At 35.2% G+C, this 11,446-nt stretch overlaps 1 protein-coding gene across 3 annotated transcripts in view; it reads right to left on the reverse strand.

The window, feature by feature from the left end:
• The window catches only part of LOC124451071, a 29,893-nt gene extending 20,585 nt beyond the window's left edge, over window positions 1-9,308 (reverse strand). Inside the window, exons 1-8 of one of the 3 annotated variants that reach the window (XM_047001701.1) lie at window positions 9,178-9,308; window positions 8,108-8,328; window positions 6,708-6,964; window positions 5,588-5,985; window positions 4,833-5,322; window positions 4,255-4,433; window positions 3,517-3,575; window positions 1,519-2,486 (exon numbers count right to left, since the gene is read on the reverse strand). In XM_047001701.1, coding sequence (XP_046857657.1) covers window positions 2,102-2,486; window positions 3,517-3,575; window positions 4,255-4,433; window positions 4,833-5,322; window positions 5,588-5,985; window positions 6,708-6,964; window positions 8,108-8,262 — 1,923 coding nt within the window. In that variant the 5' untranslated portion in view covers window positions 8,263-8,328; window positions 9,178-9,308 and the 3' untranslated portion in view covers window positions 1,519-2,101. Of the gene's footprint in view, window positions 1-1,518; window positions 2,487-3,516; window positions 3,576-4,254; window positions 4,434-4,832; window positions 5,323-5,587; window positions 5,986-6,707; window positions 6,965-8,107; window positions 8,329-9,177 lie in introns of those variants that run through there. The other 2 variants (XM_047001702.1, XM_047001703.1) reach the window with 2 other exon arrangements.
• Window positions 9,309-11,446: the final 2,138 nt, after the last annotated feature.

Genomic DNA, 11,446 nt, shown 5'->3' on the forward strand with positions numbered 1-11,446 from the left:
AATGTATACAATTTAAAGGAAAACTTACGCAGCAAATTCAAACGCGCCACTTTTTCCGACAAAACACAACGTGCAACTATTTTGATTATGTGAAAGTAATCCAAAATGAAACTGGCGTCAAATAGACGTTGCAATTTCCTTTCGATAAATTGAAATACAACATCGAAAGAATATTTGAGTCATTAAAGAATTTGCTATAAATGCTACATAAATGAAAACTTGGCGAATGGCGGGAAACATGATTCTTAACGAAATTTGTCATTTAACCACATTAAATAGCAGCGGATTTGAGTTTTGCAAAAAGTAATCGAAGGTCTAATGGCTTTTCTTAGTTAAAAAGCATTTGGTATTTTATAAGCTTGTACTATTAATGTTGCATTTTATTTAGCAACTCACCGCGAGCAAGAAAACTTCCTTATGTAAACAAACTTTCTACAATTTACCTTCTTCCTTTTAAGATGAACGAGCAAATACGAAAAAGTCAATCAGACAATAACGATGAACAGTAACTACTTTAATAACTCCTCTAATCTACTCTAATCGGACTAAGGAGTTATTAAATAATAGAATTATTTAATAACTCCTTAGTACGATTATTTCTATAGCGTAGTAGCTAAGTACGTCATGGTTTTTTGAACCAATCATAACCGCCTACCATATATATGGGCACTGAACCAGATGAAGTTGACTTGATAGCGTTATCGTCATATCATTAGCCAAGCAGGTTGCATCTGGGTCGCATGATCTGAGCATAATAAAGTAATGTCAAGTCTAGGTATCAAAAGGAAGAGACATTCCGAATTTTGAATAGCATCACAAAGCCAATTTTAAAGCAACGTATTTCTTCTAAAATTTCTCTTGCTAAAGAGGAATTTTAGAAGCAAATTTTATACATCAAATAAATGTAAATCGAAACCACGACAGTTGTTCACAAATGACGAATGTTAACTGGCCGAAGAGGGATGTTAGCTAAAAGTGATGATGTCATCCAAGAAATGTGTTGATGTCATCCAAGGGATTTTTCTCTGCATGCATCTCTCTCCTATGTTAATTGCTCTCCTATGTTAAAACGTTATCAATGATAAAATATTAATGACCAACAAAGTTTTGACTAGAGCCATAGAAATAGTCCAAGAATTGTCTTTTAACTTCTCTTTATTTTACTTCCTAACTTCCTTATCATATATCCATTTGACACCGCCTCTTTTAGTAGTAATTTAACACTCAATTGTAATAAATATATCTTGTCTTAACATCCTATTTATTAATTGTCTGAAGATGTCTTGAGTAAAGACGAAACGTCACAATAAATTCAATTTTACAATTTTTTGGTCTATTTCTATGGCTCTAATGAAAACTTATGTTGGGCATTGATTTTTATTACACGAATTCGATTTCCGCTGGGCAAGTCTCTCGCTACAATGATAAAAGAGTTCTTTCTATATTAATACTCCTCGGCATTTTCGAAGCATTCCTTTTGAAATAGTGTATCCTGTAGAAACTAGAATCAACGATGAATGCTCTTGACAAACAAGTAAAGATTTTAATGCCAAATTTGCTATCAAAACTAGGGAGCACGCTACTGAAAACTATAATTTGAGAAATAAATATTTATGTCTAAATATTCTGAAGTAAATATTGTCCATCTATGGGCAAACTTACCTATAAACGTATGCCTTATGCCGTGTAATAAATATGAATACTTTACGTATACCACAACAGTTAAAAAAAACTCCTCGAAAAAACTATTGGGGAAACGAAAAAACAACTTTTTCACAAACCTTGGCAAATGGAAGAAAAACAACCTCTACTCACGTGATTATAGATCTCTTAAAAATTGTCAATTCTTGTCATATATATATATCAAATGCAATGAATTTCGATGGAGCTCTCAATGACCCTAACCCGTGTTATCACTCTGACAACAAAGAATATTGATTATGCATTTGCGCGTTTGTGTTTGTGTGACGATAACAGAATGTAAAAGGCGAAAGACGAAGGGAATGGTAAGAAATTATGACTAAGAGTACAAAGCTAGTCACTATGCGGAGGTAGAAGGTGATAGAATATAAATGCATAACGTACATGAATGGTAAAAATACTAAATATAATGAGTTCTAGGTGGTTGGGGCGATTCATAATCATCGACGACCTGGGGCGAGTTACTTTTCTTTGGTGGTTTTAGGATAACATCACATGTCTTGCCAGTCAGCTTCCCAAGCTTACACTGCACAAATTTTTTAACATGTTTGTTAAGATATGCCTCAGGCGCAGAACCTTGAGACAAAACCTGATAATGAAACTCTTGAATCTTGAATGTATCATTCAGTTGTTTCTTTGCATAGTTTCTAAGCTCAACGAGTTTCTGCTGACCCAACATGTACGCTGTAGCTTGTCCGGGAGAACCCTGGTACCGAGTTATCTCCTTTCGAGCAAGATCTGTCTCGTCCCAGGCATAGTGCGCGAAGTACCATAAGGCTTTGCTTCTGGGAAGTCCAAATAATAAAACTATTATTCATAGTTAAACGTTTGTGGTGGATAAAAATGAGTCTATGACTTAAAAGTATGCAATTGTAAAGCATGTATTACAATTCAAAATAATAGGCTAAACATCCATGTATCGTATTTTCTCCATTTGTCCCCCTGAAGGTTTTATTTCACTGGAATCGTTTCTATTATTGTCTTGGTACGCTACACTGGGGCCTAAATAGATTTTCACGCCAAAGTGCAAATGCGATTCTGGTTTCAATATTAATTTCTAATCATTAAAATACCTAATTCAGTAAGTACAAAAGTGCATTTTAAAATGAAAACCTAAACACATTTGATTTGTTTGAAATTTTGATACAAAGGAAGTGATTATTTTGATCTTTACATGTAACTTTCAGACAAAAATACAAACGCCTAAATCAATGAATAGCATTCCTATTTTGTTACAATTTCACAGCGAGATTGATTTCCCGTTGAGTTTTAATTTACTGAGAGTGGGAGATAAAAAGATGGTCGGAGTTTTTTACGGCCTTTCGTGTGGGAAATTATTATGATGTAAAAAAAGGCTGGAGATGAATAGAGGAATATAGATACGTTAGTCAAAGTGAACACATTCTTTCCTAATCCAATTTCAGTCTCTCCAACTTCTCTCTATTAGTCTAACTTGATTTTCTAGTATACTCGGGATTTTGCAATTTTTTTCACTTTATAGCAAGTGCACGTGCAGAAAACATCAATGCCATGTAATACATGAAGAGAGTCCATAACCGCTACGTCACATACCTATTCATTATAAAAGGCATGGGGAGAGCATAACTGCCTCGTCACATACCTAATCATTATCTAAAGCATAGGAAGAGTATAACTGCTACGTCACATACCTAATCATTATCTAAAGCATGGGAAGAGTATAACTGCTACGTCACATACCTATTCATCATCAAAGGCATGGGGGAGTATAACTGCCACGTCATATACCTATTCATTATCTAAGGCATGGGAGAGTATAACTGCTACGTCACATACCTATTCATTCCACGATAATGTAATCCAGTATCAACAATCAAACGTAGAGCTCTCCATACCTTTAAATGAAAATAATAATTGATAAAATTGTCATATTAAATTGTTTAATGTACACCCAACAAAAATTGATGGGAATTATTTCTAGACAAAAAACACAAACCTACACACATATGCTAGTTGATTTAAACATTTAGGAAGCACGGTTCGAATGGGATTTTTTGATTTTCAGACTATTTCTTACAAAATAACTAATGATATCCAAGGATACTGCAATGTTTTCAACAGCTTGTATATTCAGGCAACCTTATATATATTTTGCTTGCAGTTTCCATTGGTATATACCACTTCCACGATATATCTCTCTCGTAAATGGCTTCATGTATCATGAGCAAACCATGGCCTTCATGACAAATAAAGATCATTCTACTTTCCTACACAATTGCAATGCTATTCATTATGAAAAGCGCTACAAATATCATGAAGTAGATCATCATTCTCATACATCAATTTATTTGTGTAGCTTAATGTGATTAGTTTCTTAGTAGTTTAATGTAATCAGTTTAGTAGTAGTTTAATGTAATCAGTTTAGTAATAGTTTAATGTAATCAGTTTGGTAGGACCTTTGTCATACTAATCGCACGACACATAACGATAGTGTGGAACGTTGCCTGGCAACATATAGCTTGTTTTAACGAGTACAACTGTGACTCACCCAGAATCTATTATTTTGTTTTGTACCTGCCATTTTAGCATGCCAAACTTTTGCATCGGCTCTTCTTCGTAGGTGTCGGTGTCCTCGGCAATGACGGGGTTTTCCGAATACAAACCCCAGCCTTCGGTAAAGAATGTGTAATAGGTTCTATCGTCCAACCATTTCGGCAGACCACCGTAAGGGTCTTTGAAATATTCTATATGACCTTAAAATAAAAGTCTCCTTTCTTGAGCTCAGAGCAAAAATAACTATTTAACTTGACGTTTTCTTTTGTTTATTCATCACTACCTACATCAACACACGTTATATTATTTCTTGTAAAGATTGTTGTCGTTCTCTGTTGTTCATTTATTACTACCTACACTGACACACGTTATCTTATTTCTTATCTATTTAAAATACTGTAGAGACTGTTCTAGCTTTCTGTTAATCATTCATCACTTGCTACGTTCACACACGTTATCTTGATTGTTATACATTTTAGACGATGCAAAAACTATTCCCGTTCTCTGTTGTTGATTAACACCTATACTCAGACTAACATGCATACGCTACTTTCTGGCCACACAAGAAACTAAACTAGATTAATACATGGAAAACCCACTTTGTATTTGAGTGTGGTGTCCAGGCCACGACTCGTGCGCTGTTACGGACCACTCCGAAAACCGAGGACCATGATTTTCTAGAAAGAAAGGTAGACCAAACTTTGCAGGAGTTGTACACGACTTAGCAGTGCGTCGGAAGAACTGCGCTCCTGCCGAAGGATTAAAACTAGGCTCCATTTCAATAGGGCAGTTCGGAACTGTTATCCATTCACCAGTATGATAAAACAAATTGATAATTTTTGGTGCTAGCATGCTCATGACCTTTCGACAGGACGCTATCCAAGCCTTCAATGACTTGTAGCGTTCGGGACAAAACTTTCGAGCACTTTCGATGTCTGTGCAGCGTTGGTGGGCGGTAGCATTTGATTCAATCTCGGAAAAAGGCTTCTTGTTGTAATATGTCGTTTGATTTGCCAGTATCTTACGAAAAGCTGTTATGGCGGCGGTTTCATTTGACAGTCCCGTGACATTTTTAGCGATTTCTACGACCTATAACAAACAATTTTGTAGGGAGCCAAAGCATAATTTGACAAGGATTTTACGAAAACAGACAGGAAAGAACTGATATGATAATAAAGACATTTTTTAATTTATTTGTCCTTCAGATTCGTTCAAATAGGACTTGATGAAACATTCCTATGTAGGAGAGTTTAATATAATTTAAAAATGAGTGCATAACAAAGATTTCTTTACGTTTAAGAGATAAAACCTTTCTTGAGATATTCCTTTATTAAATCACAGGAAAAAACTTTACCTGAGGATAGAGGACATTCAATCGTTCATGTCCGATTTCGTTTACTCTTTCAGGAGTAATGTCACTCGTAGTAAAAAAAGCCAAAATGTCTTTGTACGATTTCTTTCCATCAATAATCGTGTTTGTGATAGGAAATCTCCTGGTAGTGCGATTATCTGTTCTCTTTCCATCGACATATATATACTTCACTGGAAGATTGGCAAGACCACTGGCATGATTTAATGGAAGGCAATGTCGTAGATGTACATTTTCCATGTATTTAACAAGATCGACTACAGGCTTGCCAATTCCAAAAACAATGTTTATTTTAGAAAGTTTAAATTTCTGAATTGCTTTATAAAATGTCTTTATGAAGAGTGACTCAATTTTGATACTTGAGTTCTTGTCTTGGTATTTTCCTAAAAAGTGATCTTATATTGAATCTTCAAATACTCCAATCCAGTGCCTTTATCACAAGTGATCTTATGTTGAAACTTGAGTTCTTATACACCATATACTCCAGTCTAGAGTCTTCCTCAGGAGTGCATGATCTGATGCTGAAACTTGAGTCCTTATGAACTCCAATCTAGTGTCTTCATCAGGAGTGAAACTTGAGTCCTTATGAGCTCCAGTCTAGTGTCTTCATCAGGAGTGATCTGATGTTGAAACTTGAGTCCTTATGAACTCCAGTCTAGTGTCTTCATCAGGAATGATCTGATGTTGAAACTTGAGTCCTTATGAACTCCAGTCTAGTGTCTTCATCAGGAGTGATCTGATGTTGAAACTTGTGTTCTTATATACTCCAGTCTAGTGTCTTCATCAGGAGTGATCTGATGTTGAAACTTGTGTTCTTATATACTCCAGTCTAGTGTCTTCATCAGGAGTGATCTGATGTTGAAAATTTTGTGCTTATATATTCCAGTCTAGTGTATTTACCAAGAGTGATCTGAAGTTTGGAAGCTCAGTCCTTATGTATTCCAGTCAAGTGTCTTCAACAAGAGTGATCTGATGTTAAAACTTGAGTCCTGATATACCATATACTCTAGTCTAGTAACTTCACTAAAAGGGCCATGATCTTAAAACTTTCCTAGGTCTATCGACTAACAAGGCTTTGAAGTTTTTTTTTGACTCTGCTCATTACCTTCAATCAAACTTTCTTTAACTGACTGGGTAAAATTTTTCTTGTATGTTACCATCCATTTCTCTCGATCTTTCGTCGACAAATTCTTGATGAACTTTTCTTTAGTGTACACATCTACAAACCACTCGTTCACCACTTCACTAGCGTTATTTTTACTTGAAATTTTCTTGAAAATCTGTTTAAACGCGTTGATGCCGGCGATACAGTTGAATTTGGAGCGAACCATTCCAGTTCGAACGCCTAGCTGCATGTTTGATCTTAAAATACAAATTGTATACTTTCCTGTGAATGTTATTTTTAAATTAAAAAGGTTAACGTGCAGCAAGCCAGATTATTTAATTCTGTTAAATCATTCTGTATTTTAAAAAAATGAATGATGACAATATCCTGTACTTTACATAGCAGGACCATCCCAAAACTAATCAGAGGGATTAGAACATGGAAATATCAGAACATAGAGCTAATCCCAAGGACTAGAACGTTAAGGCTGATTTCAATTCAGGGCAAATTGTCGCGCAATCGACTTTTTCCGATCACTTTCTTTTGAATTGTGTGTAGCAGTATGAAACTGCTCCGGTCGAGAGTATATAACAGAATTATCCCAGGAATGAGAACAACAAATACCTAATCCCAGTGATCAGAACATTATAGAACTAGTCCCAGTGATCAGAACATTATAGAACTAATCCTAGTGATTAGAACATTATAGAACTAATCCCAGTGATCAGAACATTATAGAGCTAATCCTAGTGATCAGAACATTATAGAACTAATCCCAGTGATCAGAACATTATAGAACTAATCCCAATGATCAGAACAATATAGAACTAATCCCAGTGATCAGAACATTATAGAACTAATCCCAGTGATCAGAACATTATAGAACTAATCCCAGTGATCAGAACATTATAGAACTAATCCTAGTGATCAGAACATTATAGAACTAATCCCTGTGATCAGAACATTATAGAACTAATCCCAGTGATCAGAGCTTTCTAAAGATATGAATGGTGAAAATGTAGTCAAATTTAAATAATAGGGAAAAAATATTAGGCTGACAACGCCACCGAGAAAATCAAACCCTGACAACTGTAACCTGTTAACTCAAGCCAATTCCTTCAAGAGCAAAAGTTGTGATGAAACTTGGTTTGAAAGGCAAAAACGAAAAATTTTAAGTTTTAATGACCTTGTTTTGAAATGCCACCATGTAATCAGATTGTTTGAAATTTTGATAGCTTGTGCAACACAATCCATATTTTGACTGAGGGTGATTAAATTACTTTTCTAATGGCTGATTGCAAAGTTGTATTGCCGCAAATTCAGAACAGAGGGAATGTCTAATCTCATCTAACCGAATCTGGTAAAAAAACTTGTCTGGTCACACTGCTCACAACACTTACTTGAATTGAAAAATCGAATGCCTGTTCGATAAAATTTTCTCTATAATTTTCTCAGCGTCTTCAAAACTTTGTGGTGTAACACGGCTTCCGTAAGAGGCGATGTGGTAAGGAATTGAACAGATTGCTTGCCAACAAAAATGATTTGGACCCAACATCCAATCTGCATTATAAAAGTTTTCGTCGTAAGGGGCACCAAAAACCGTCTTCAAAAAGTGCTTCACCTGAAAGAAATGTAATTATAAGATTGACGGTTGGCCGTAATGTCAACGTTTCAATAACATATTTGTGTCGCAAAGAACCAACGTTTGGAACTCCGTTCCACAAATCGTGCACAAACCACTGTAAATATCCTATCAAGTGTTAAATACAATTGTCAAAATACAGTCCCATCGTTCGAGTGAAGTCTCGAGAGCAGTGAACCAGCACTTCGTACAGGTTGTGCGAAAGGCTTATAATTTATATTCAACATGGTCACGCACGCACGCCAATTTGTGCAGTAAGGAGTTCAAATGCTATTCAAAGGATAAATTCCCATTTCACCAGAACTAAGACTGCGTTATCAAATAAAAAGGAATTTCGTCAATACATAGAAAGATTTCGATAAATGTATTTTTTCATTTAATGGTAATTCCCCGAAATTTTTTGTTAAACGGTAATTCCCCGTTTTCTGGGTTTTCCCCAATTTTCCATTCCAAGCCTTTCTTCTTTGTTCTTTTTCCTTCGAATTTCATTGAAATCGATAATGGTGAACTTATTTTTGCGCGTCTGTCTAGTTCGAACTTCAGTTCATGCTCATTTGTGATTGGAGACAGCAACGAGGAAGATAAATACATTTTAAACAGGAAGTAAATGAAATGAAATCTCACGAACCACAAAAAATACTAACTTGTGTATTTTGTATGATAGGATTAACTACGACAATACATTTTAACGAATTTTTAGCAACAAATTGATGTTGAATGTCCAAGGAATTAACATGTACAACGCGCAATACCAATTAACAACCGAATGCCATAATTCTAAAAAGTAACTATAATTTGAGCAGCTAATAGATAACGAATGATATTTACCTTCGGTTGAAATATTTAGCTGAGCAGATTCAATCTCATGGAAAGTATTTTGGTCATCTTCAAAAACACAGAATTGCAAACTCGCCACTACGATTACTTGAATGTAATGAATGCAATGAATCAAACCAAGGTCATTTTCAATGACAGAGTATGAATACCATGAGCCAATAGAAAGCAAGAATACCTTAATGATTTGTGAATGACGATCACGTGCCAACATAGAGCTTGATAGAGCGATTGCAGAAAGTCATTTGCAACATTAGCCAAATTCGGAAGCAAAAACCCCGAAACCACTGGCATTTTCACTCTGCTTTAAATAGTTGTACATAAAAAATACCTTAATATATATTTCTTTAACAAATATAAGATGAAATTAGTTTGAAGCATAAAAGAATGATTGGTGTGTAGTCTTGAATCAAGATTAAAATAATAACTGCCAAGTGAAAACTCCTTTTATAAATCAACATTTTCAATATAAATGATTCTAGAAAAGGCTAATAGCCTACTTGATATTTGAAATATATTACGTTTTCTTCAATTTGACAAGATTTGTGAATCATTCTTACATTTCAATGGCCTAACATGATCATAATATAACTAGCCATAGCTCACATATCACTAATATGGTAACAATCGATTGGTTTCTATCAATTGTGAATAAAAGCGCAATAATGTTTGTCTATTCCAACTAAATACTTTAGCAAAATGGCTGAGATTTGAATGAACACGACATATGACTATATGTCACTTTACATACATTGAAACACGTGGCATGACCACTGAACTCTACAACAACTTGAAGGCTAACTCACAATATACATGCCTTGATCGTGGCCAATATATTCATATTGAAAATACATGCCTAGACTTGTATGAAGCCACTTAGAAGCTGATTTGCCGCTTCGCGTGTATCTCGCGTGGACTGTTTTACTTGCGTGACGGATTGTTTTGCAAAACTGCTAACTTGGAAATAGAATGCTAGCCTAAATGTCTTATGTTTTTCAAAACCGTTAGCAAAATTTGGTTATTAATGTGTTAAGATGCATTGTGGACGTACCAAGACATGTTTTATATACGTAACGCTGTATTGTATAAAACATAAAAGTGAGAACTTGCTTCGAAATAGGAATTTCTTATTTGTCATCGAAAGACCAAAAATTTAAGATAAAGCTGATAACAGGTAGTCTGTATCTTTGAATGCTGTGCAAAATACACACAATTCACCTAACATAACATGTTTCATAACAGTTATCTGTAATATCTCTATTTGTTGGTGTAAGTCAATATATACTAAAGAAGATAGATGGCTACATCACAAAACCTAACAAACATAACTTTAATTGCTGAGATTCGAGTTGAAAAAGTAGTAAAAGTTGCAAAATTCAACGCAGTCTTCGTCATTTCAGTTTTTATGCTGAGCGAATTAGAAAGTTCTTTATAGCTATTTTATCAGCCCAAATCCCAAATGTATCTAGACATATTTTGCAATTATTGCATTCAAAAATGATCAGTATTGCTTAGTATAAAATAGTAGAGGTTATTAAAAAATATTGAACAGCTTTCGCTCTTATTCTTGGATTGCAACCAACCTCCACAGAATTATAAAATGAACCCCCCCCCCACCACCACCACCTCCACCATCATCCTACGACGGCCGGTGCCCACAATAGCATTGATAAAGTACTCACTTGCACGAAAAGTAAATGGCCAGCCACGTTTCTTCTTTAGAAAAAAGACTGCTGTGATTTGAAAGACAGAGCCACACGCCTGTCGCCTTTCAAGTAAGGATGCATTAAAGCACTTGGCATATTCCTAAGCCTCTGTAACATATTGCTTTCAGTCGTATCATGATGTGCAACTGGGCGAATCAACATTCCCCTTTATAGAGTCCACTCTCGACTCAGTTAATATGTGACGTTCAACAAATATCATTATGTCATTTTATAAGAAACGAACTGAAGCCATTCTAAACCGTAATGCCAAGCACACGCACGACATTCCGCGATAAAAGCTTATATTTACAAAGCAACGTCCTGTTCCAAATTCCACGGAAATGGTTTGCGTTTGCATGTGTGATGTGGTTTCTCCGCATGCTAACATATCAATGATGACGTCACTAGCTCATTATGGTAATGTGCTCAAAAAAGCTCCTACATGCATGGTAAAAAATTTGTAAACTTTAAAAGAACACCAATGGCGGGCATTTTAAATAAGTTTATATATGCTCAAAAATGGCCGTTTTCACAGTAAAAATGATAGCGCATTTCTA

This window comes from Xenia sp. Carnegie-2017, unplaced genomic scaffold (genome assembly GCF_021976095.1).
Source record: "Xenia sp. Carnegie-2017 unplaced genomic scaffold, XeniaSp_v1 HiC_scaffold_24, whole genome shotgun sequence".
Classification (NCBI taxonomy): domain Eukaryota; kingdom Metazoa; phylum Cnidaria; class Anthozoa; order Malacalcyonacea; family Xeniidae; genus Xenia; species Xenia sp. Carnegie-2017.